This window comes from Salmo trutta, chromosome 36 (genome assembly GCF_901001165.1).
Source record: "Salmo trutta chromosome 36, fSalTru1.1, whole genome shotgun sequence".
NCBI lineage: Eukaryota > Metazoa > Chordata > Actinopteri > Salmoniformes > Salmonidae > Salmo > Salmo trutta.
Window position 1 is genome coordinate 23,154,925 of NC_042992.1, and position 27,309 is coordinate 23,182,233.

A 27,309-nucleotide genomic window follows, 5' to 3' on the forward strand; every position below is an offset into this window, starting at 1 on the left:
CAATGAAATGCTTATTTTATGTGATGTTACTGCAGGCCATGACTTGACTAGGACCAGTCAACCCAGACTGACCTGAAGTTGAACACTGAAGTTGCTACCTGACCTTGACCACAGCACAATGGCTGCAGATGGTCCGACCACACAGAATCGTCAGGCTTTGACAGTCATGGTCATTATTGACTTCTCTCAAACATGCACAGCCGTTATCTCTCACAGTGGTCTTGGTCTGTTACTAGTCACTCATAAAGACAGCCAAGACACCTAACAACTAGTGGTGTAAAGTACTTCAGTAAAAATACTTTAAAGTACTACTTAAGTCATTTTTTGGGTTATCTGTACTTTACTATTTATATTTTTGACAACTTTTACTTTTACTTCACTACATTCCTAAAGAAAATAATGTACTTTTTACTCCACACATTTTACCTGACACCCAAAAGTAAATGTTACATGTTGAATGCTTTTAGCAGGACAGGAAAATGGTCCAATTCCCGCACTTATCAAGACAACGATGGTCATCCCTTCTGCCTCTGATCTGGCGGACTCACAAAGGCATCTTTAGGAAATTATGTCTGAGTGTTGGAGTGTGCCCCTGGCTATCCATACAATTTAAAAACAAGAAAACGGTGCCGCCTGCTTTGCTTAATAGAAGGAATTTGAAATGATTTATACTTTTACTTTTGATACTTAAGTACATTTAGAACCAAATACTTTTAGACTTTTACTCAATTAGGATTTTACTGGGTGAGTTTTACTTTTACTTGAGTAACTTTCTATTAAGGTATCTATACTTTTACTCAAGTATGACATTGGGGACTTTGTCCACCACTGCTAACAACACAGTCAACCTTTCATGTCAACCAAGCACAGGTCAAGTCTTGGGACAGCACATCATAACACCATGGAATGTCTAGGGGAAATAACATGTTCAGAGTTTCTGGAATGGAATCTGGAATGAGAGAAAGCAAAGCTTCAACAAGGAAATGCAGTCGGAGCTGAGTCAATCTGTGTCATGGAATATGGGCATACATTCCAAATTTCCTGAGTTTAGACTCCGTTTGTGATATATACCTGAAGCAAGGCCAGACGCAATGGAGACTGTGCAACGGATTGTTGTGGCCATTTAGAATTTTCTTCTTTGTCTTTTTTCCCACTTTTTTGATTATTCTTTGCATGTTTCAAAGGAGGTTTGGAAACATAACCTGGATTGTGTAAACATAAATCCTGAATATTTTTTTCTTCCTTTCTCTGTTACTGTACATAACATAACACAGCAATACACAGTTTTCAATTTAAACAAGCGTTGTTTTTTTCTTTTCATAAGATATATAATGTGTAATATGGTGTATAGAGCTTATTCATACTGTGGAGAATGTCAAAACAGAACACAATAACACATAAGTTAAAGAGATTCTCCGGTACTTTTGTATACTTTTTAGCCAGTAGTTCTGAAAGTAGCACACACGAGCCAAAAGTAGTCCCTGAAAATTGCGTACTACTTCACATATGCGATTGCTCTCTCTCTCGCTGAGCCATTAGGTCCACCCTGCAACTTCATTGGATAACGCTGGGCCGGCCTCCTGCTAGCTATCGTTCAAATGCCAGGGGCTGAAGCTCATTGGCTAGAACTCGAATTGCTAGGGGGCTGGCTGGCCTATGTAGGGGGAAATGTAGAAGAAAATGGCACAGCACATCTTCAAGAAAATAGTGGCTTTCAAACTAGGAATTTTGTGGCTAATTGAGGTAAGACAGTAATTCTGCTCATAGATTATGCATTTATGAACTACACATTGACACATCCAGCCCAAAGCGAAAGGTTTAAAATATACTTTCTTAGTTGGCAAAGTACCGGAGCATGTCTTTAATCTTAAACACACTGCCAGTTTAAAACGCATGCCCCTTATCCAAAGTGTCTCATTTTCTTCCCATCCATCCCATGCCAGCGTCCAATATCTCTACTTATTACGTGCTGTTAAAGATCATCATGTCTATCTCTGACAGGAACAGTGCTTTAGGAATAGGCTAGGAACATGTGGGACACTTGTCTTTGTTTTCTCAGTTGTTTGTTGTTGTTGTCGTCGTCAGGTACATTGTTGCTAGCACTACGCCATGCAGAGTGTGTAGAGTTCAGCAGAGACAGAGAGAAGAGGAGGGGGGAGGTCATTTAGAGAAAGGAGACCAGACCTCCGTGATGATGATGATGATGATGGTGGTGGGGCGTAATAACCAAATGATTAACAACAATAAGAAACAGAACGGTGACAGAGGCCAGCTCTGCCCAGGTCTAGCTGATGGCCAGGCTGTCTGTCTGAAGGGCAGTCTCTGGTGTCTCCTCCTGCTGGGGAGAGGTGGGCGTTGCAGGGGCAGCTTCCTCGGGGGTGGGAGCGTCGTCTGTGCTGGTGGAGGTGTGGACCTGAGAGGGGAGGACACGGCAGAATGCTGACATCATTGAGCTGGGGCCGGCCTCGGCGTCATCATCGGGGTGAGAGGTCACAGAGAGGTGCAGGGCACCGGGGGTCAGTCTGACGGGGCAGAAGGCGGAGCCGGTGGAGATGAAGTTGACCTTGTTCTTGTCGGGGCAGGAGAAGAGAGGGACGGACGCTGACTGCCTGGAGCTGGACAGACAAAGGAAAAAGTAAGAGACGGCGTGTTAACTCTTTTCATGAGTAACTGACCTTCAGTATCAACGACTTGGAAAATGTGGTGCGATAAAAGAGATCCTAAAAAAATCTAATCAAACCCTCCTGGACCAGGTCCCTGGTCTCTTGCTGTGCTTACCTCATTTCCTCAAACACCTTGATCTTCTCACAGCCCTCTGGGGGTTCTCTCTTGAACATGTAGCTGTTGTTGGGTTTAGGAGACGAGGCAAACTTAGGCAGCGGAGAGCTACTGCCACTGTCTGTAGACAGAGACAGGGACAATGGTCAGAAACGGTCAGACACAAACACAGTCCACGTTGGGATTTCAGAGCCATGCTCAAGGGCACAACAACAGGATGGACAATGGAGGCCTTGCCCTTGGTCTGAGATGGAATTCTGACAGTCCTACCTTTATCCCTGTCGTAGAGCAGATCGTCAGTGGAGTAAGGGCTGCCCCCGTGTGAGCCGGACCCCGGGGGGCAGGCAGGAGAGGGACAGGGGGACAGGCTGGAACTACTGCTGGAGCGGCCGGGGGCAGAGGGAGTCTGTGTGTCCACGCTGCGGGTACTGCTGCTACGCTGCTGGGGGGGAAAGGGGGCTCGCCGCCCGTCTGGTACCTCCAACACCTGGGGAGGGCAGGGGGATGAGGGGGAGAGAGCAACATGTTGGTCAGTAAATATTTGCAAGTAATAGGATTGACAGTGACACAACAGGTGAATGAATGGTTGCGTTTGTGTGCGTGTCTACTCCTCTGTCACCTCCAGACACATGAGCCTGACTGAAGTCACCCTTGACTGGGAGTGTAAATATGCAGCCTTGTCTCATAGACTAGACGTAAAATAGTAATTGTAAATCCGGGACACTCAAATGAGTATGATATGTTACGTTTGGTATGGTTACATAAGACAGGTTACTTAAGGCAAAAAAGGAAAGGAGGGTGGTTGGCCTGGGCGTATAACACAAACGTCTAGCAACCCAAAGGTTGTGTGTTCAAATCTCAAGTTAGCGTTAGCCACCTAGCTAGCGTTAGCAACAACAAATTGCAATTCATAACATATCATACAAATTGTAATTCGTAACATATCATACGAAATGGATGATGGACATCCACAAATTAATAAATACCATACGAAACGGGACCATCTGAGTCCAGGTTGAAATATGTGATCGTATATGTCTAACAGTCCGTCCCCCCACCTTGAGCTCTTCCTTCTCTCCGTTGTTGTCTCTGATGAAGACCTTCTCCAGCTCGTGGTTGATTCCCTCCATGCTGCTGGGCACTCTAGTGATGGAGGGCTTGGGCACCGTCATGTTGGACATCTGAGATGACTTAGACATGCAGGACCACTGCAGGGACCAGGGACATAACCGCAGAGAGAGACATTCAAAAATGAAACCTCCAACTTACACATATTATAAGAAGCACAGTTTTTGAGATTAAGCTTCTCTGGCATGTTGGGTTGGCGGGGGCGCAGAGTTTGAACGTCTGGGCCAATTGCATTGGTTCCACTCTGCCAAACAAGCTAAATCACACACACCGTTATATTTGAACTCAGGTTTGGATGGCAGTATTGTGCCTCACCTGTGCTTGGTTGGTGGTGGGGTTGATGGTGTTGTTAGGTCCCTGTAAAGGAGACAGGCTGTCTTTGTCTCTATGATACTGAGACTGACGACCTCCCTGCTGCTGCTTACTACCGCCACGCAGCTGCTGCCGGAGCTTGGCTATCTGCTGAGGAGAACAGTGGAGGAGGAGAGGAAGGAGGAAGAGAGGAGGGGGAAGTGGAGAGGGAGAAAGACAGAGACAAAGAGAGAAAATAAACATGGGGAAAGAGAGAGAAAGGAATAGTAGCATGTTAACAGCTGAACTTTGTCTCATGTAGCCTATTTCATCTTATCACGTTTTTGACACCAATATATCCACCAGGGGTCGCCATAGCTCAGGGAAAAGACCCTAGGCAGGCAGCTCCAGTAATTAATACATCAGATCACATGTAGAGCTGGAAATGTATGTTCTTTAACTAGGCAAGTCAGTTAAGAACAAATTAGTTTTTGCAAAGACGGCCTACACTGGCCAAACCCGGACGACACTGGGCCAATTGTGCGCCGCCCTATGGGACTCCCAATCACGGCCGGTTGTGATACAGCCTGGAATCAAACCAGGGTGTCCCTTAGAAATGTCCGTGTTTTTGAGTTGCAAAGAAAAAGCCATATGTCAGACTGGCCAATAAAAAGAAAAGATTAAGATGGGCAAAAGAACACAGACACTGGACAGAGGAAGATTAGTTTGAGGTGTTTGGATTAGAGGTCGACCGATTATGATTTTTCAATTATTCAATTATTTCAATTATTACCGATAATTGGAGGACCAAAAAAAGCCGATACCGATTAATCGGGCGATTTTTATATATTTGTAATAATGACAATTACAACAATACTGAATGAACAATGAACACTTTTATTTTAACTTAATATAATACATAAATAAAATCTATTTAGTCTCAAATAAATAATGAAACATGTTCAATTTGGTTTAAATAATGCAAAACCCCTGTGTTAGAGAAGAAAGTAAAAGTGCATGTGCCATGTAAAAAAGCTAACGTTTAAGTTCCTTGCTCAGAACATGAGAACATATGAAAGCTGGTGGTTCAATATTCCCTGTTCTTTAATATTCCCAGTTAAGAACTTTTGGTTGTAGTTATTAGGAATTATGACGCGTCGACTATTTCTCTCTATACCATTTGTATTTCATATACCTTTGACTATTGGATGTTCTTATAGGCACTTTTGTATTGCCAGCCTAATCTCGGGAGTTGATAGGCTTGAAGTCATAAACAGAGCTGTGCTTCAAGCATGGCTAAGAGCTGCTGGCAAACGCAGTAAAGTGCTGTTTGAATGAATGCTTACGAGCCTGCTGCTGCCTACTACCGCTCAGTCAGACTGCTCTATCAAATATCAAATCATAGACTTAATTATAATATAATAAACACAGAAATACGAGCCTTTGGGCATTAATATGGTCAAATCCGGAAACGATCATTTTGAAAACAGCACAGAAAAAAATATGAAAAAAAAAATGTATGAAATTAAATGAAATGTATGCATTCACTACTGTAAGTCGCTCTGGATAAGAGCGTCTGCTAAATGACTAAAATGTAAAAAAAAAAAAAGTAAATGTAAATGAAAACAAAACGTTTATTCTTTCAGTGAAATATGGAACTGTTCTGTATTTTATCTAATGGGTGGCAACCCTAAGTCTAAATATTGCTGTTACATTGCACAACCTTTAATGTTATGTCATAATTATGCGAAGGAAAAAGGAAACAGCACAATTCTGGCAAATTAATTATAGTCCTTGTTAGGAAGAAATGGTTGCATATACCGAGTTGCCAAACGTCAGCCTCGAAACCTTAATGACTTGGAGAAGATCTGCAAAGAGGAGTGGGACAAAATCCCTCCTGAGATGTGTGCAAACCTGGTGGCCAACTACAAGCAACGTCTGACCTCTGTGATTGCCAACAAGGGTTTTGCCACCAAGTACTAAGTCATGTTTTGCAGAGGGGATCAAATACTTATTTCCCTCATTAAAATGCAAATAATTTTATAACATTTTTGACATGCGTTTTTCTGGATTTTTTTGTTGTTATTCTGTCTCTCATTGTTCAAATAAACCTACCATTAAAATTATAGACTGATCATTTCTTTATCAGTGGGCAAACGTACAAAATCAGCAGGGGATCAAATACTTTTTTCCCTCACTGTACATTTGTGCAACGATTGTGCTTTTTTTGCGAATGCGCTTTTGTTAGATCATCACCCGTTTGGCGGAGTTGAAGTAGGCTGTGATTCGATAATAAATTAACAGGCAACGCAGGACAAGCTAGTTAACTACACATGGTTGATGATATTACTAGGTAACTAGTGATTATGTGAAGATTGATTGTTTTTACAAGTTAAGTTTAATGCTATCTAGCAACTTACCTTGGCTCCTTGCAGCCACAAGGTCCTTTTGATGCTGCACTCGCATAACAGGTAGTCAGCCTGCCATGCAGTTTCCTCGTGGATTGCAATGTAATCGGCCATAATCGGCGACCAAAAAGGCCGATTACCGATAGTTATGAAAACTTGAAATCGGCCCTAATTAATCGGCCATGCCAATTAATCGGTCGACCTCTCGTTCGGATCACAAAGAAGAACATTCGTGAGACGCAGAAAAAAGAAAAAGGTGCTGGAGGAGTGCTTGACGCCATCTGTCAAGCATGGTGGAGGCAATGTGATGGTCTGGGGGTGCTTTGGTGGTGGTAAAGTGGGAGATTTGTACAGGGTAAAAGGGATCTTGAAGAAGGAAGGCTATCACTCCATTTTTCAACGCCTTACCATACCCTGTGGACGGTGCTGAATTGGGGCCAATTTCCTCCTAGAACAGGACAATGACCCAAAGCACAGCTCCAAACTATGCAAGAACTATTTAGGTAAGAAGCAGTCAGCTGGTATTCTGTCTATAATGGAGTGGCCAGCAGAGACACCAGATCTCAACCCTATTGAGCTGTTGTGGGAGCAGCTTGACCGTATGGTACATAAGAAGTGCCCATCAAGCCAATCCAATTTGTGGGAGGTGCTTCAGGAAGCATGGGGTGAAATCTCTTCAGATTACCTCAACAAATTGACAATTAGAATGCCAAAGGTCTGCAAGGCTGTAATTGCTGCAAATGGAGGATTCTTTGATGAAAGCAAAGTTTGAAGGACACATTTATTATTTCAATTAAAAATCATTATTTATAACCTTGTCAACGTCTTGACTATATTTCCTATTCATTTTGCAACTCATTTCATGTATGTTTTCATGGAAAACAAGCACATTTTTAAGTGACCCAAACTTTTGAATGGTAGTGTACATCTAAAGGAGACAGAGTGAAAGGAAGGCGACTAGCTGGCAGGATAGTCACTGATCTAATAGCTAAAGGAAGAATCCATAAAACGTAAAACGAGCACACAGACTGGGTCAATTTGAGTATGCAAACATCTTAAAAGGCCATTCACGATGTAGTTAATGTATTTCATTTGCATGGTGCCGTTCACACCTTTGAAAGCCCCACAGACGGCGCTAAACTGCATCTAACAGAAGATATGACAGTGTATTGGCTTCCTTATCTGGTTTGAGAATCCCCTGTGCTCTGACCAATAAGGACAAAGGGCTAGAACTCCTGTCCTGTGTGGCTCTAGGTATATATTTGACCCAAATCTTTATGTCTTTATAATTCTGCATCCATATTAGCCCACAGAGGAAAGTTCCAATTGCCAAAATAGCCTTTTGAACTCTCAGACAAGTGGGGGCCTTCCTATATCAGATGGAAGCACAGTACAGTTAATGGCAAATCAGATAAACAGTTGCTTGCCACATGGTAGCAATCTTATTCTTATTATGTATGCGGCATCTCACTACCAGCCAGGACAAGCCCAGACATGTTATTTACCCTGCGCCTTTACACAGAAGTCATTGTAGGCTCAGTCATTTTACCATAGTAGCACAACACAGGTCACCTTTTACACCAGCAAGACATGCTATGGTGGAAGAAGATAAAGGATGGTTTGTGTAAATGCATTGTGAAACATTCCACCAAGTCTTTTTACTATAGAAACACAACACAAACACCCAGCCTAACAGGAGGCTCTGTCTGAATGGACAGGCTGATATGTGATCCACTTTCTTTAGCCATCATGAACCTGGTGCAGTCAACAGTTAGTCAGCTTTCCAGATATAAAGAATCACTAGGTGATAATAGACCAAATCTCTCCTATGATGCTGGGTCCAAAATAAACAAACTCAAACACACATACTGCAAACTCACTCAAGCCTTATATTCTTACTCTTCCCTTCCCTGCACTTTCCCAGCGATTCACTAATAATACATACCACTAGTACAGGTAGTGCACAGTAGCTAACTGAAAACCCAGTCAGCAGCCGTGACAAAGTATGAATGTGTTCGTTGTCCGGCAGCGTAACATGGCAAGTCAACAAACATGTTGTCCCTGCAACATTGCTGTGTGTGTGCGTGCACGGGTGAGTGTGAGTTGTAAGACATTAAGCTGGGCCGGGCAGCACTACACAGGGCTGAAAGTGTAGCGAGTACATCCTATATAACGCTGAGGAAATAAGATCACAACAAGAGTTAAGTGACAGGAAGTGTTTGTAAATAATGAGGTCTATGAGGTTAGGATTACTGTGGATTATGGTCGCTTAATAACGCTGGGATCTCTTGAGGTTATATAGCCCTAACTGAAGGAGACTTCAACTCAACCCCTCTGCACTGCAGCTCCACTACAGCCCCAAGCTCCACTACTAGTACTAAGGAACATGCCTGAACACCACTATTTTAGCTGTTCTCCGGCTGCTAAACTAGGACGGAGAGAGAAAACAGAGAGAGAGAGAGAGAGAGAGATAGAGAGACAAACAGGGAGAGAGAGAGAGACAAACAGAGAGATGGAGACAGAAAGGGGAGAGAAAGAATGAAAGAAAGAGAGAGGTTAAAAGAGAAAGAGGAATCCGAGGCCTGCCTGGCTGTCTTTCCTGTCCATAAATTGCCAGTTGGGTTATGTGTCTGGTTAGTTAACGAGGGAGATAGACAGTGTTATCTGCCTCCTCCCTGCCTGTGGCATTATAGCACCAGGGTGGAGCTGAGAGGGGATGATAAGACAACGACCGCCCGGCCCGGCGCAACGCTCCGTCTCTGACACCCAGCATTAGAACAGACCAAGCCCTGAGCATGCGGAAGTCTGAGGTCAGACAGGAAGTTATATATAGAAGGTGGTACCGTGTGGAGAGAGAGAGAGAGAAAGAGAGACGATGGCAGGTGGTAGGCAGTTTCCTATAGACTCTGATAACATTCTAGTATTGTCTTGTCAACTTCAAGCCATCTCAACATGGCAGAATCTATGTCTGGATTAAAGGAGGATGACAGCAATGACACAGTGTGCTAGGATAGCAGATTTCATCAGTTTTACAGGGAGGCCTACTGTACAGTATGTTGTCCTTGTTGATTTGAGAGCCCCCTCGGTCCAACGGTCATTAGGAATGTGCTGCAAGTTGTAGTTTCTTAAATAGGGTTTATTATGACATGTTTAAGTGTGGTGTGTGAGTGTGTACCTCTTTGAGCTGGTCGGCGCTGCCCCAAGACGCCGAGCGCTGGTGTGTGCTCCTCCTCTCTCCTGCTTCTTCACTCCAACATCCAGGTGTCTGGACACAACAAGGAAACAACCGATGATATCATGACCTAATTACCAACTTCGTGTCCTCATTAGCCACGTCAATCATCATGATCATTATGGTCGGGAATAAAAGGCCTTTGCCCCAAGTCTAAACAGAGCTCTACTTTGCCATTTCAGATTTGCCCTTTGCGAAGTGTTAGGTTTGACATGGAAACCTTGATATGTGTACATCATGTATAACAAGATATAAAATGGAGCATAACTAGCCGTGAGTTGTGTGTGTCAGTTGGCATCAGAACAAGGACAGGTCTCTAAACGCCACAGCCTCAGGTACAGCTACTGTGATGAAGAAGTGATTATGTCAACTGGATGGAGAGAAGCCCTTGTTTCATCCCCTTGGTTACCCCTGCTCTGACCTGCTCCTGGAGCTGAGAGAGGCAAGGAGGAGGAAGAGAGGAGGAGGAAGACAATTGGAAACAGGAGAAAGAGAGAAGGGCTCTCCACACATGGCAGGCATCAGACAGGGATTAAATAAAGGGGGTGCTGTGATAAAGAATAGTCCTAGCTCTGTGTGTCTCTGCTTTCAAGAGGGCAGAGAAAGAGAGAGGAGAGAGACTAGAGAGAGAGAATGTACACTTCGAATTAAATCCCAAGTTCAAGAACATTGGGAAACAGTGGCACTCCAAAATGCTTTTTTTTAAAACAAAGACATCACCTAATTTCACCTTTTTATTGTGAAAAGCGTTTCAGTGGTTATGCTTTCATCAGAGCATCCGAGAATGTACACTGTAAGGGCCAATGGAAGTGCTAGGCCAGTGCTATAGCCAGAAGCTGTAGTGGATATTGTAAAGTGGTGAGTTGAGTTATTCTATTAATCTGTGGAGACTTCACATTTCAAATGTTGTCCTCTGTGACCTGCTCAACATCATCACCAAGCCAGGCAGGAAACAGAGAGAAAGCTTTGAACATTGTATTTTTCATCTCCTATTTAAGGGAAGAGGAGGGGGAGCACACATACACACACACACACACACACAAACTGAGTTATACGCATGCGCACACAGACACACACCATCTCCTCTCCTCTTTCAGTGGACAATGTGTGACCACATACAGATCCCTGGTTGGTCCACCTTCCCTTCCCTGGTCCACCTTCCCTACGGACCTGCTGTCCTCCTCGGACAGCAGGTCCGTACTGCACGTGTAGATGTGGCAGATTTTTCCATGCATCTGGACGAAGAGCTGAAGTGAAGGAACAGTGGAATGGACGGGTTGATTCATACAGTAAACCGGCTGCCAGGTTGGTTTCTGGGATGATCTAGCAATATGGCGTTTGGGTGGCCTGAGGAGCTTATTGGGCCCTGGTTGCCGAGCAGTGCAGTAAAAACAGGATGTAGGAGGTCATTATGGGATGTCATCTCTGGCTCCGGTGGTGTCATAACCCTGCTAGTTCATTCTCACTGAGACTGGCTCCCACACTAGACCCAGAGAAGAGAAATACAAAACTAAAGGCCTAATCTACCCCTTTAATGACCAGTTTGAGGGATCCAGAATATTGGGCTGACACTGTAAAATCCTGTTCAACGCAGAAAGCAGAATGTCCATTAAAAGGCGTTTTAGTCCAGTTGAGGAATAGGTTTAACCTAGGTTAGTGAAACTGGCCCAGTACACTCACTAGCCTGCACAATCAATCTTCCACACACAAATACCTCTTTCTCTCTTGGCATAATCTTAGTGCTATGTGTTTGGGCCTGTCTGTCATAACTTGGAAGGATGGTGTGGGCGTTGCAGGTCACAGCAATGTACAGAATAGAGCGAGGAAGAGGAGGAAGAAGAGGGGGAGGAGGAGAACATTCCAGGTCACAGACCCAATGGCTGAGAATGATAGAAAATTACAAGGAAAAGGTGAGGAATGGAAGAAGCAGAAAGAGGAGGGGAAAATTCCAGCCACAGCAGGACTGGCAGCAACATCGCTCTGTACAAACAGTTGACTTCATCTGACAAGCAGAAGCCGTGTGTCACACAGATAGACAGGAGCTCACATGTTCTCCACAATGACACCTTTGTGTTGCAGTGACACCAAGTGCCTACTTGTTCAAAGCACAGAAGGCCAGGCAGGTTAATACAGAGAGCCAGGCTGGTTAATCTATTGTAAGTCTAGAGAGGCCCATAGATGCGTAGTTGGTAAATCTCAAAGTGACTGACAGAAACAGGGTGTATAGACCTGTGAATGAGGTCAACAGCGGCTAACTAATATCTGTGTGTGCAGGTGAATCAGTGACTGAGTACTATACAAACTTGAGTGCCACTAGTCATTTGAAAGAGCCCACTTCCTTATAGCGATGCAGCTCAGTACTCAGCCACTTCTGCTTACAGATGTAGGATCTTAATTTGATCACTTTTTTAAAATCACTCTTTTGTTGCTGAGAATGTTCCTACAGACGAGCTTTGTGATTTACATAAATTCACTGAAAACTCACACTAACACACAGTTATATTAACAGTTATGCACTTTTAATGTAGCCTACTTTTGACCAGCTAATAGCCTAACCACCAATCAAGAACCATTTTGGAGTAAACGTTAAAATCCTGTTGCTGCTGGATTATTTTGCTGTGACAATATAGGTCAAATTAAGATCCTACATCTGAAGTAGTCTCCTGTCCTTCACCTCAGTATGCTAGTTCAAAACTAGCATGCTTTGCTGATCAAACTGTGCAGATCAGCAAACCAGAGCTATCAATAAACCTAGTTTCTTCTAGCTGGAATATCGTTAGGTCTTTGTCGTTGAATTAAATGCCACATGCATTCATCTCAGTAGGGGGACTGAACAAAGCGTGACACATGAAGGATAGGTTAGGGGGACAGGAAGTGGGGAGGCACCTACCTGAGTGGATTTATCTTTAATGCATGAAGCATAGTGTATAGTCAATCATTCATCTCAGTGGGGGAACCAGATAAAACGTGACACATAGGGGGGACAGGAAGTGAGGGGGCACCTACCTGAGTGGATTTATCTTTCATGCACGAGGGGTAGTGCACGTGGTGGTCACGAGGCCACTGGCCGGTAAGGTAGGGGCCGGTGATGGTACCCAGGGATGAAGTCCGCCGGATGGCTCCCGAGTTACGCACCTGCTGCTGGGGCTTGGACCTCTCTACTGGAGAGAAAGAGAGAGAGAGAGGGCGAGCGAGAGAGGACGTGGATGAGACATTTTAATTGAGGAGGCTCTCAAAGGCAACGATTTATTAGAATCCCCATTAGACAACGCCAATGGCGATAGCTGGCCTTACTGGGGTCAGACACGTAACGATAAAAACATTACAGACAAAATACTTTACAATTTACATACACTACATGATCAAAAGTATGTGGACACCTGCTCGTCGAACATCTAATCCCAAAATCATGGGCATTAATATGAAGTCGGTCTCCTCTTTACTGTTATAACAGCCTCCAATCTTCTGGGAAGGCTTTCCATTATGTGTTAGGGCATTGCTGCGGTGACTTGCTCTTGTAGCTGAATGGAAGCATCAGTGAGGTCGGGCACTGATGTTGGGCGATTAGGCCTGGCTCACAGTCGGCGTTCCAATTTATCCCAAAGGTGTTAGACCCCCTGTTGAGGTCAGGGCTCTGTGCAGGTCAGTCAAGTTCTTCCACACAGATCTCAACAAACCTGTATGAACCTCGCTTTGTGCACGGGGGCATTGTCATGCTGAAACAGGAAAGTGCCTTCCCCAAACTGTTACCACAAAGTTGGTGGTGGACAGAATCGTCTAAAATGTAATTGTATGCTGTAGCGTTAAGATTTCCCTTCACTGGAACTAAGGGGCCTATACCGAACCATGAAAAACAGCCCCAGACCATTACTCCTCCTCCACCAAACTTTACAGTTGGCACTATGCATTGGGGCAGGTAGCGTTCTCCTGGCCTCCCCCAAACCCAGATTCGTCTGTCGGACTGACAGATGGTGACGCGTTATTCATCATTTCAGAGAACTGTTTCAGAGTCCAATGACCGCGAGCTTTACACCACTCCAAACAACGCTTGTCATTGCGCATTGTGATCTTAGGCTTGTGTGCGGCTCCTCTGCCATGGAAAGCCATTTCATGAAGCTCCCGACGAACAGTTCTTGTGCTGAAGTAGCTTCCAGAGGCAGTTTGGAACTCGATAGGGAGTATTGCAACCGAGGATAGACGATTTGTATGCGCTGCGCTTCAGCACTCGGCGCTTACCACTTCGCGGCTGAGCCGTTGTTGCTCCTAGACGTTTCCAATTCACACTAACAGCCCTCACAATTGACCAGGGCAGATCTAGCAGGGCAGAAATTGACGAACTGACTTGTTGGAAAGGTGGCATCCTATGACGGTGCCACGTTGAAAGCTGAGCTCTTCAGTAAGGCAATTCCACTGCAAAGGTTTGGCTATGGAGATTGCATGGCTGTGTGCTCAATTTTATAAACCTGTCAGCAACGGGTGTGGCTGAAATAGCCGAATCCACTCATTTGAAGGTGTGTCCAAATACTTTTGTATATATAGTGTACACTTAAAAACATTAACATGTAGTGTGCATCTATCAGTTCCACATACATGTAGGTGCATACACACAACAAGTAGGTCACATGGGGGAAAGGTGTTGTTTTAACCAGGTTTCACATGCACTACATGAGATGGAAGGGACTTCCATGTATAATACTGTATGTTTCCTTAATTTGTTCTGGCCCTGGGGAGTGTGAAAAGAACCCTGGTGGAATGTCCAATGGAGTAAGTGTGTGTGTCAGTGCTGTGTGCAAGTTCACTATGTAAACAATTTGGAATTTCCAACATATTCATGTTTCTTACAAAAACAAGAAGTGATGCAGTCAGTCTTTCTCAACTCTTAGCCAAGAGAGACTGGCATGAATAGTATTAATATTAGCCCTCTGATTACAATGAAGATCAAGACATGTCACTCCGTTCTGGGCCAGCTGCAGCACTTGACCATATGACTGGACAATAATCAAGATATGATAAAACTAGAGCCTGCAGGACTTGCATTGTGGGGTGTGGTGTCAAAAAAGCAGAGCATCTCTTTATTACGGACAGAACTCTCACCATTTTTACAACCACTGAATCTATATTTTTTGACAATGACAGTTTACAATCTTAGGTAACACCAAGTCATTTAGTCTCCTCAACTTTTTCAACAGCAACACCATTCATTACCAGATTCAACTGAGATCTAGAACTTCAGGAATTATTTGTACCAAATATAATGCTATTAGTTTTAGAGATGTTCAGGAACAGTTTATTACTGGCCAAGCATTTCAAGACTGACTGCAACTCGTTGATAAGGGTTTCAGTGAGTTAATTAGTGGTGGTTCGAAATGCGTATATGGTTGAATCATCAGCATACATGGACACACATGCTTTGTTTAATGCCAGTGGCAGGTCATTGGTAAAAATAGAAAAGAGTAGAAGGCCTAGAGAGCTGCCCTGTGGTATACCACACTTCACATGTTTGACATTAGAGAAGCATCCATTAAAGAAAACAATCTGAGTTCTATTAGATAGATAGCTCTGAATCCACGATATGTCAGAGGTTTAAAAGCCATTACACATACAGTACCAGTCAAAACTTTTGACACACCTACTCATTCAAGGGTTTTGAGATTCTTCAAAGTAGCCACCCTTTGCCTTGATGGCAGCTTTGCACACTCTTGGCATTCTCTCAACCAGCTTCACCGGGAATTATTTTCCAACATTCTTGAAGGAGTTCCCACATATGCTGAGCACTTGTTGGCTGCTATTTCTTCACTCTGCAGTCCAACTCATCCCAAACCATCTCAATTGGGATGAGGTCGGGTGATTTTGGAGGCCAGGTCATCTGATGCAGCACTCCATCACTCTCCTTCTTGGTCAAATAGCCCTTACACAGCCTGGAGGTGTGTTGGGTCATTGTCCTGTTAAAAAACAAATGACAGTCCCACTAAGCACAAACCAGATGGGATGGCTTATCACTGCAGAATGCTGTGGTAGTCATGCTGGTTAAGTGTGCCTTGAATTCTAAATAAATCACTGACAGTGTCACCAACAAGGCCTCCGCACACAATCCCATCTCCTCCTCCATGCTTCACGGTGGGAACCACACATGCAGAGATCATCCATTCATCTACTCTGCATCTCACAAAGACACGGCGGTTGCAACCAAAAGTCGCAAATTTGGGCTCATCAGACCAAAGGACTGTCCATTGCTCATGTTTCTTGGCCCAAGCAAGTGGCTTCTTATTTTTTCACCTTTATTTAACTAGGCAAGTGTGCTTTAATAGTGGTTTCTTTGCAGCAATTCGACCATGAAGGCCTGATTCACGCAGTCTCCTCTGAACAGTTGATGTTGAGATGTGTCTGTTACTTGAACGCTGTGAAGCATTTATTTGGGCTGCAATCTGAGATGCAGTCAACTCTAATGAACATATTCTCTGCAGCAGAGGTAACTCTGGGTCTTCCTTTCCTGTGGCGGTCCTCGTGAGAGCCAGTTTCATCATAGCGCTTGATGGTTTTTGCGACTGCACTTAAAGAAACTTTCAAACTTCTTGACATTATCTGGATTGACCAACCTTCATGTCTTAAAGTAATGATGGACTGTCGTTTCTCTTTGCTTATTTGAGTTGTTCTTGCCATAATATGGACTTGGTCTTTTACCAAATAGGACCGTCTACTGTATACCACCCCTACCTTGTCACAACACAACTGACTGGCTCAAACGCATTAAGGAAAGAAATTTCACAAATTAACTTTTAACAAGGCACACCTGTTAGTTGAAACTCATTCCAGGTGACTACCTCATGATACCTCATGCTGTTTGGGGTTTTAGGCTGGGTTTCTGTACAGCACTTTGAGATTTCAGCTGATGTACGAAGGGCTTTAAAAATACATTTGATTTGATGATGCTGGTTGAGAGAATGCTAAGTGTGCAAAGCTGTCATGAAGAATCTCAAATATAAAAAACACTTTTTTGGTTACTATACGATTCCATATATGTTATTTGATAGTTTTGATGTCTTCACAATTATTCTATAATGTAGAAAATAGTAAAAAACAAACCCTGGATGAGTAGGTGTGTGCAAACGTTTGACTGGTACTGTACGTTTTATCAACCACAGGTTATGGTCAATAATATCAAAGGCTGCACAGAAATCTAACAGCACAGCTCCCACATTACTATTATTATCAATTTCTTTCAAACAATCATCAGTTATTTGTGTCAGTGCAGTACATGTTGAGTGCACTTCTCTGTAAGCATGCTGAAAGTCTGTTGTTCATTTGTTTACGGTGAAATAGCATTGTACTTGGTCAAACACAATTTTTTCCAACAGTTTGGTAAGAGCTGGCAGCAAGCTGATAGGTCTGCTGCCTGACCCAGTCCATTACTTTTGCACTTATAATCTATTAAAAACGGATCAGATTACTATGCCAACCCACCACCTTCTGTACAGTCAGAAACACTTACTAGAATCCCCACAATATATTTTCTAGAGGCAATATGTGAGGATGCAGACTGAAACAACAATGTCCCAGTGTTGTTGCCAGAGACTGCAGGTTGACTTGGTTACCCTTGGAGCAGCCCAGCCCGTCCTCCCTCACGGCCAAGCCTTCATGGTGAGGCAACCCTACACCTGATAAAAATACCTCACACTCCCCCCCAAGGCTCTTTCCAGGCCCCCTGGGACTGAGGATCTAGGTCAAGGGCTGTGTGTTTGTTCTAGCAACACTCTCTGGTTGGTGTGTGTATGTGTGATAGAAACAACAATATTTACACCATCCTAACCCTGTGGCCTTGTATGGGACTAGAATATTAAAAAACAAAAACCTTCAACTCACATGGTGCTAGCTAGCGTATATATAGTCCTTTAGCAAAGTTGACCAAACAGGCCAGGTTTCTAAAAACAACATTCCAGTATGACATGAAACAGACTGGTGAAGTGTACAGTAACACCTCTGATTTATGGAGGACTTGACCTACGCTGAAGTTTATCATAACTAGGAAGTATTTAGTAAATGTTGGTATTTTGTTGTGCTGCAAAACCTCAATGTACGGCTTTGATCGGAGGTTTTGAGGGAAGCAGTTGACATGTTTTTCAAAGACCTTAGCACAGCAGTGCTTTGCCCTCAAGTGTACTAGGTGGGCTTAGGGAGGCTGGCCCCCTTACCCTGCCCCTGAGCTGACAGAGGTCCTGTAGGCCTTAGTGGGATCAGATCCCATTGAGAAAGGCACAGGGCAGGGTCACCTGGGGAAAATCCACTGGATTACAGGTAAATACTAGTGCATTCTGAGGGAATTTATAATAAGGCCTTGGCTGTGTTCTGACACACTATGTCAAGCAGCAGTTAGCTGTATCAGGGAAGCAGAGGTCAGAAGAAGTAAGAAGTAACAGGAAGTAAGAAAGAGGAAATAATACGCTGAGCTCTTCTTGAAAGATGTTACTTGTGTTTCTTCTCAGGAAGCTAAAACAGCATGTCTGGTTGACTGTCTTGAAGTCTTTTTCCGACTAAACACAAAAGCTCTGGGATACTTTAGAATTGTCACATTTTAATCTAATTCACATTCAAAATCACAAAATATTGACATGTGCAATATCCATATAGCAAGAAATCCATTTCACATGCAATATTTTCAAATGACACTCAGCCACGTGCAATGTTCGTTTTTATAGTTTATTCAATTTTTTTCTCCTCTTGAGGAACAGTTGCATGCTGTTATGTTAGGTCAAATGCAATCAACAGACTGTTCCAAACTAAAATTATGCTGCTTTCCACTTTGCTTCTTAATATAAATCATGTTATTTCTATGATTCCAACAGTTCGCAGGTCAAATCATTAAGACACTCCTCTTCAAACTTATTGGGCTTCTCATCACTTCATTTGTATGAGTTGTAACTTGCTCATTTAAATGTTTGTTGTTCTACTACACTCTACGAAAAAACAGTGCTATCTAGAACCTTAAAGGGTTCTGCGGCAGTCCCCATAGCAGAACCCTATCAAGAACCCTGGTTGGTTCCTGGTATAACCCTTTTGGTTCCAAGTAGCATCATTTTTGGTTCCAGATAGAACCCTTTCGACAGAGGGTTCTACATGGAACCCAAAATGGTTCTACCTGGAAACAAAATGGATTTTGGAACCCTTTTTCTAAAGGCGTCTGCATGCTTCCCAGCCGAAACAGTTCGAGCATATATTATGACGACATTTTGTGACGTTTTGTTGGTTTTTGACTTCAGAAAAGGTTTTTCGGGTGTTCGGGCACACACACAAAATTCTCAAGGCAAGCCAAAGTCAAGAGCATAAGTCTACACCCCCTCATTGGCGATTGGTCAACAGTAGGGATTCGTCAATGAAGTGCCTGTTGTCATTAAATGAGAGACGACTCGTCCTCATGCAAATTCTTTTCACTAGGAATATACTGCACCAAACATCCTAGTCAGATGCAAAACTGCGGGACAAACTTTTGTTCGTCAAAAAACGTCAAAATTAATGAGATATTTCTTGAATTACCTCTGATTATTTTGAGGAAGTGTATCCTGGCTATGGAGTCTCAAAATTGACAAACAGTACTATTGCCACATATTTCTCGTTTTACAAGCGGCCTTTTAAGGGAGTATGCAAGCTCAGCTAGGTGTCAGCCGAACTGAAGCATGCGGACACCTTATGAGTGTAGGTCTTCCTCACACCAGCTCTGTGCCTGTAATGGTTAGCCTAGTTACACTAGGAAGTGACACATAGGAGATTATTGCTCATAATGAGGCTAGTTGGAACCGGTCTGAGCTCCAAACGGGTCAAGTGTTCCGCCGAGATGTGCAGGCTTGCTTCTCCTAGGACCTAGTAGACCCATTAGGTATAGTGGACAGGCCTCTCAGTCCTATAGGCCTACAGCGTTAGGTGTCTGCCTCCTGGTACAGACATGTTTCCCCTCTGTTTTTTCCAGTTTTCTGAGAGCAGATGGAGAGAGAGAGAGAGGAGCAAGACTGCCAGGAGCTGTCGCAGAGCAGTCCACTGGCACCATCACAGCACTGTGCTCGCATGTGTGTGTGTGTGTGTGTGTGTGTGTGTGTGTGTGTGTGTGTGTGTGTGTGTGTGTGTGTGTGTGTGTGTGTGAACATGTGCCTCCTCATGCCTAATCATTTGGGTTACGTAGGTATTCAATGACTAACAAACTGCACCAACAACCTTCGGGGAGTTCTTTCAGTTCAGCTCAGAACAACATGTGTGTTAGACTTTTTCCAAAAGTGACATAGTATAGGGAAAAAGCGATAGAGAACCTACACAGATGTCGCCATAGGTCTAGTTGGCAATACAAGCATTAATATCAACATAAGGGAAGGAGAAAAACAAAGATCAGTTTGATTATATCTGTTGCGACGATGCGTAAATCCCTATCACACGAGGGGGAAAACTGTAAGGGAATGGATAAATATGCAAACATTCAAAACAGACATTACGATGTCTTCTTCAAAGCTAGGTAGTGTGACACACTGTCACGAGGAAGGTTAAAAAAAAAAACAATGGCACCAGTCAGATAACAAAGAATAAACATTCAAGCTGAGCTCTTCAAAGTGCCTTATCAAAATAACATCCAACAGTTAAGGTCAGGTTTCACAAGGTTTAGGAAAAAGAATGAAGGAAAAAGAGCCAACCTAGCCTGGTTAAACGAGACGGAGGGCTGCTTTCACGATTAAAACGTAATCTGTTTGGATGCCAGGCTAGGGCCAACCTGCAATCAGTTTTAAAAATAATAGTTAAACAGAGCTGGAAAATATAGAATACGATACAATATGGAATAGGCCTACTATAAGTAAGCCTGTTAAATAAAGCCACATGACAGTTACAACAATACAGTACTATTTAGGACCTACTACTAATGAAGACACATCATGGCAGTAAGAAAGACTCTTCTAAACCTACATACTTTCTCCTCAGGCCACAGGCTAACACCTACTGCTGAACATTGGTGAGGCAAGGACCAACTATATATCAAATACACCCACAATGATTTAGATGAAAGTGATAGATGGCAATTCCCGGGGGAACGAACAGAGAGAAAGGAATGGTGTTGACTGACAGAGAAACTCTCCCACATCACACCAGAACAATGTTTAAGGGAACACAGGCTTACATATGGAAAACCTATCATAAACAGGACAATGTCACAGGTTTAGGCCTAGGTTACATATGTGACAGAAACAACAGCTAAAAAGTGCAATAACCATCAGTCTCAAGTCATTCAATAACCCTAATATGTTTATAGCCCCCATTACAATAGCATATTGACTATAGCGTAACCATTACTATAGCATATCTCTCACCGACCTATCATACCAGGGGAAACATGCACAGGTTTACTTAATGTGACTACTTACAGTGGCTTGCATAAGTATTCACTCCCTTAGACTTTTCCACATTTTACTGTTACAACCTGGAATTAAAATGTATTTAATTGTAGTTTTTGTCAAACATCTTCTCAAAATACTTTGTAATGTCAAAGTGGAAGAAATATTTTAAATTTTTTTAAAGATTAATGAAAAATAAAACACTAATATACCTTGGTTACATAAGTATTCACCCCCCTGAGTAAATAACATATAAAAAAACACCTTTGGCAGCGATTAAAGCTGTGAGTCTTCTTGGGTAAGTTTCATAAGAGATTTGTGAATTCCTCTCCCAGTGTCTGGTGTAAGGCAGGTTTTCCTCTAGAATTTTGAATGTGCTTAGCTCCATCCTGTTTCTTTGCATCCTGAAAAACTCTCCAGTCTTTGACGCTGTCAAGCATACCCCGAGTGGGCTCCCGAGTGGCACAGTGGTCTAAGACACTGCATCTCAGTGCAAGAGGCGTCACTGCAGTACCTGGTTTGAATCCAGGCTGCATCACATCCGGCTGTGATTGGGAGTCCCATGGGGCGGCGCACAATTGTCCCAGCGTTGTCTGGGTTTGGCCGGAGTAGGCCGTCATTGTAAATAAGAATATGTTATTAACTGACTTGCCTAGTTAAATAAAGAATACCCATACCATGGTGCAGCCACCACCATGCTTGAAAATAAGGAGGCAGTTACTCACTGATTGGTTGGGTTTTCCCCCAAACAGAAGGCTTTGCATTTAAACCAAAAGTGTATTTCTTTGCCTTTAATTGCAGTATTACTTTAGTGCCTTGTTGCATGTTTTGGAATATTTGTATTCTTATTTTCACTCTGTCATGTAACTCATTATTGTGGAGTCACTACAATGTTATTGATCCATCCTCAGTTCTCTCATTTCAGCAATTAAATTCTAACAGTTTAAAATCACCAATAGCCTCATGTTAACATTCCTGAGCAGTTTCATTCCTGTCCTACAGCTCAGTTCAGACGGACGACTGTATCTTTGATGTGTAAGGGTGGTTTAATACATAATCCACAGCATAATTATTAACTTTACCATGCTTAAAGATATATTCAATGTCTGATTTGCTATTGTTACCCATCTACCAACCACTGCCCTTTTTTTACGAGGCTTTTGAAAAGCTCCCTGGTCTTTTGTAGTTGAATCTGTGCTTGAAATTCAATACTTGACTGAGGGACCTGACAGATGTTGTATGTATGGGGGACAGAGGAAGGGCTAGTCATTCAAAAAATCATGTCAACATCTATTATTAGTCCTTGTAACTCATTATCTGATTTGTTAAGCCAAATTGTACTCCTCAACTAATGTAGGCTTGCCTAAACAAAGGGAGTGAATACTCATGCAACTATATTTTAGATGTACATTTTGTATTTATCTTTAAAAAATGTTAGCATTGGGGTGTCAGTCCAACCAGGCCTCTACATTGAGAGCACCCGTCATCATACCATAAAACAAGAATGAAAGAAAAACACATATTCCCACTTTGGAATGAGGCCCTGTGTGCATACGCTTTCCAGAAATTCCAATGATTTTTCAGCCAGACCAAAAAAAGAGATGTAAACTACGGAAGAAATAAGTTGAAATAGCCTAAAGTTTGGGTCTGGTCACAGATACAAGCTTCTCTAGCCAAGATGAAAGCCTTTTATGTAGAAGCTATGGGACATTTATTTGACATTGGTGACAGAAAAGTATGTGATGATTCAAAATGATAGTTCTTAAATAAAGGTGTAGATGAAATCACTCTCACTGCGTATCCGTACAGTGTTAAACGGTTTACAAAGGGGGTTAATAATACAATAACACATGCTACTTAGCAGACGCTGTTATCCAAAGCCACTTACACTAGTTAGTGCATCCATATATTTTGAGTGTGTGTAGGCTATGTGATCCATGCGGGAATTGAACCCACAATCCTGGTGTTTCCAGAGGTTGAATGCACAGCATTCATGCAAGATACCCAATCCCTCTCTATCTGCACGACTAACTCATTCATTCAACCCCTTACTATTTAAAGGCAACATTGAACCATATTGGAGTTTGGAAGAGAGACAGGTTGTGTTCTCGGTTCAAGGTGATGATGTCATGTGTTAATCACTCATAATCCCTCTCACTTTAAGTGTGGCTGACAGTTCAGCACAGGGTCGCACAAGGACTGTCACTAGCAGAACAGCATGACAGAGCCCTATAGATTTGTCCAAAAGTAGTGCACTATGTGCCATTTTGAAAGGCTGTGGCTCTGGTGGTCAAAAGTAGTGCACTAGCTTAATATAGGATGTAGCTCACAGATCTGCAGTATGGATCCTTTCATCAGGAAGTAGGTGGTTGTTGTTGTGTTGTGTTCCTTTAATGCCAAGCCTACTACAGGAAGCTGCCTTGTCTTTGGTTTACAGCTTCACGAGAGCGTAGTGAACTGGCTCATTAACTGTTGCGTCACACACACACACACACTTTTCAGCATAGTTTACAACCCTCGCTCTCTCTGAAGTTATACCTGGAGAGAATTCACAAGTCCCTTGTAGGTAATGACTTCAGGTGTCAAAAGGAACATAGACTAGATTATATAACGACTACGTCAACATATTCACTGTCCCATTTGTTCATAACTTGACACAAGGGGCCATTTTCTCGGGCACAGAAACACTTTCAATGCAGAATATCCACTGAATATGCTTTTTAGTCCTGGACCAGATTTAGGCTTAATCTGTGTCCAGGAAACCGTCAATAAAGGGGCAACTACAAGAAATTGCTAGAAAGTGTAACTGCCCCCAAATTACTTCCTGAAGATAAAAGGTTTAATGATAAAACTGCTACATTTTTCCATTAAAGCTGTTCATGCCAGAGTAATGTATTCTAAATCACTCCTAGCCTGCAGTCCTCTATAAGCCTGCTTTACAAGCTATACGCTTAAAGACCTGTAACCATAACATCCCCCTTTTTATACAACAAGGTATTGATTATTCTATACATGGTGGAATATGAGCCCAGATTCAATATGCTATGGAAATGCAAGCAACTCATGTCTCTAACATATATCTGTTAGGTTGAAGCAGTGCAAAATCATTGCCTCAACATAACAACCCTGTAGCAATGAGTTAGGCCTGTCTCTGCAGAAAGCCATAGATAGGACATAGGCCTACCTCCAACACAGAACTGACTGAGTGTCAGTCAACTTTAAACAGATGGTTTTAAACACCTTCCTGTTATTTTTGGTTCATATAAGCTAGTTTCAGCTAAAGGTGATGTGTTAAAAGGGCCTTTTGAGTCAAGATGAATGAGAATGTTGTGGGAGTGTCTCTCCAGGGGTTTTCCTGGTCTTTAAGCATGATGATGTCATCTCCCAGAACCTTAAAAAGGTAATGTGATGGAATGTCAGAACATGCCACACTGAACCAAGGAACGCTTTCAGCAGCGACAAACCAGAGTGTGAGCTGGAAGGAAAGCACAGCCTGTCTCACACACCTGCCTGTCACCCATTATCAAACAAACAACACCTACTTACGCACAAACTTGTGCATGTTGCATAACCAACACAGACTGGGCCCAAAGCACTACCTCATTTAATTTATTTAACCAGGATAGTCCACTCAGTAACAATGGCCACTGTTTTTCAGGGAGTCCTTAATGCTAATGTTGGAACTAAATAGTGTTAATAGATGAGTTCTAATGACTGCATAGCACATAGGGCCATCAACAACGACTGCATATACATGGCACACTAACACAGAGGGTATCAATATTATCAAATAACGTTTTCTATCATGTGGTTTTCACTTGTCATTCTTTAGAGACTAGACCGTACATGCTTGACCTGAGCTCAAATTCATAATTACTACAGAACAAATGACAAACTGTTAAAGCTGAGAAATCTAGCCCTTTGAATATCATATGCTTTTTAAGAGATTGTATGATAAGACATGTTAAGGCCTCCTTTTCCATTCCATTCAAACCCAGTCGGGGTGCCCCCTGTCCAATGCCCCCGACCTAAAAAGTACAGAACCTCTGTGGTGATCAGTGACCTCACCATATTGCATCCATAATATCTGGCTTGACATGGAGAGAGGTCAAGGCTTTCTAGGGGTCTGTGCAGTGGTATCCCACTGTTAAAATCAGTACTACTACCAGCAGACAGTCCTACTAAACCTGCAGAATCCGCATTGCACACCTAGGCTACTGAGGGCTCCTATTTTGGGAGAGGGTGCACAGAGACAGCATATTGTGGACCTGGTAGCTAAAGAAATGGATTGGAATACAGTCTCTACCTCTTCAAGAATCCATACCATCATAAGTTCTGGGAAAGAATAGCACTCCCCTAATAGCATTTCACCTCTTAGATGGATGTATTTACCTACCTGTCAAATAGAGTCAATTGCACTCTCCTGTAAGGTGTCAAATAACAATACAGCTTTAGAAAACGTATTTGCAACGAGCAAGAGCAGCACTCATATTTGCAATAGAATTATCTAGTTTATGTCTCGAGATGCGCTCGCTCCTGCTAGGCCCCAGTGTTGCCATGAGCGCGCGACCTTCTCCAGTCAACGACGTAATTATTTCCATTTCTTCGCGCTGGTAAACAAGCGTCCATTTCAGAGAAAATACCTAAATACATTTCCATGTCACTCTAATCATGATTGGTATTGATTGAATACTTTTAACATGTCCGCCGATGTGGTTGTAGTTATTCGTTTCTTTTAATACGACGAACCAGTCGTGTTGATCCAACTGCCGCGCGCTGGCCTGGAGGTACAGTAACTGCATCGTCACCATAATAGCCACGGATACATAAATCGAAAGCCCAAAGCAGTTGTTTGCAAATTAAACAACATAGTATATAAGCACATAACTGGTTTCAAAGCATCGCCTCGATGCCAATTCATTATTTGAACATGACAACATTTGGCTACTGGTCCACAATAATTCATACGACATACGCAATACATTTCAGCATTTTCAGGGTTAGCTCGGTTTGTTATTTGCTATATCTGGATTGGCCTATAAACACACAAATGTTGGGCAAAACAATATGTGTTTGCGTGCTAGTGATGCTGATACGTCTAGCAGAGACCCCCCGATCTGACCCAATTAGCTTGCTAGCTATAACAACAGCTAGCCTGTCTAGTTTTGGATGCAATAAATGGTGGACAAACGGCACTACTGCACCTTTGAAAACAGGCGAGATCGGACACCGCTCAGGTGAGCTCTTGCTGTCCGGCGGCGAGCGTCTCTGCCTTGCGACCAGCCTGCCCTCCACCGAGCCGTTTCCACCAGGGTTCGCGAGCAGCAGCTGCGTCGGGCTGGAGGGACTGTTGCAAGGGGACGTCGATGTCGGTTCTGTATTGCTCGCGACTGTGAAGGAAGAGGAGCAGGAGCGGGTTGGGCTGTGCTGACTTCCACGCAAGAGCTGGTATGGCACCGTGGCACGAATAGGCTGCAACCGGATCGTGGTGGTACTGCCGTTGCTGCAGCCGGCTGGAGAGATGGTTGGGGAGCCCCCGCTGTCACCGCTTCGCTTGACCCGCTGTTGGGTTGAGTTGGTTGCTGATGATGCTGTTGACATTATGTTGATTGCCACAGTGCAACTCTTCCAGTTCACAAACTTGGCAAAAACAAAAATACTAAGTTAAATCTTGAATAAGCCTCAAGTTACTTGCGAGTACTTTCGTTTGTTTACTCAAATATATCAATGTGACATGATAAAGCAAGTTGGTAACTTTCCCCAAAAAAGCTGGAACATTTGTTCTTGTAAAAGTCCAGTTGAGTTTAGTTATTAATAAGCTGCCCAGAGTTAGTTTAGCTAGCTACATTTTCTCACTTTTTCTTCTACTTGTCCATGTTGAAGTGTTTCAGTATGCATTCTCGAAAAACTCTCAATTAAACATTTTTATATCGAACAAAACTATTTAAATCACGAAGTTCACTTATAAAAGCGCTATAACAACATAGCTAGCTAGTTAGCTATGTCTCTGTGTCGTCTGTCTTCCAACACGCAATCCCTTTCCTGTGTCCCTCCTCTGGCAAACTACTGGCTGACAGACCAGGGCGGGACAAAATAACTCACTGTAAACCTC

The 27,309-nt window shown here is 43.0% G+C and overlaps 1 protein-coding gene and 1 long non-coding RNA gene across 4 annotated transcripts; both read right to left on the reverse strand.

The window, feature by feature from the left end:
* Nucleotides 1-1,154: 1,154 nt before the first annotated feature.
* LOC115175665 (glucocorticoid-induced transcript 1 protein) lies at nt 1,155-27,260 on the reverse strand. Of its 3 annotated transcripts, none has more exons than XM_029735079.1 (8): nt 26,402-27,260; nt 12,844-12,995; nt 9,781-9,870; nt 4,222-4,368; nt 3,837-3,986; nt 3,049-3,265; nt 2,779-2,899; nt 1,155-2,615 (listed from the first exon to the last, which is right to left on the reverse strand). In XM_029735079.1, the coding sequence occupies exons 1-8, from the start codon at nt 26,796-26,798 to the stop codon at nt 2,285-2,287; spliced, it is 1,605 nt and encodes a 534-aa protein (XP_029590939.1). In that variant the 5' UTR covers nt 26,799-27,260; the 3' UTR covers nt 1,155-2,284. The 3 variants fall into 3 exon arrangements, with proteins under 3 accessions (XP_029590939.1, XP_029590935.1, XP_029590938.1); XM_029735075.1 differs by having other exon boundaries at nt 12,844-12,998; XM_029735078.1 differs by having other exon boundaries at nt 4,222-4,365; nt 12,844-12,998; nt 26,402-26,798.
* LOC115175666 (uncharacterized) lies at nt 18,390-18,962 on the reverse strand. The gene is made up of 2 exons (XR_003872080.1): nt 18,851-18,962; nt 18,390-18,815 (listed from the first exon to the last, which is right to left on the reverse strand). It is a non-coding gene; the product is annotated as an uncharacterized LOC115175666 (long non-coding RNA).
* Nucleotides 27,261-27,309: the final 49 nt, after the last annotated feature.

Excerpts from the sequence above, each read along its gene's own strand:
- LOC115175665 (XM_029735075.1), bottom strand. The coding sequence starts at position 26,798 with ATGTCAACAGCATCATCAGCAACCAACTCAACCCAACAGCGGGTCAAG. Across the intron at positions 12,999-26,401 it reads GATCTCGCCTGTTTTCAAAG|TAGAGAGGTCCAAGCCCCAG; the intron begins GTGCAGTAGTGC and ends CTTTCTCTCCAG. Across the intron at positions 9,871-12,843 it reads TGAAAGATAAATCCACTCAG|ACACCTGGATGTTGGAGTGA; the intron begins GTAGGTGCCCCC and ends TGTTGTGTCCAG.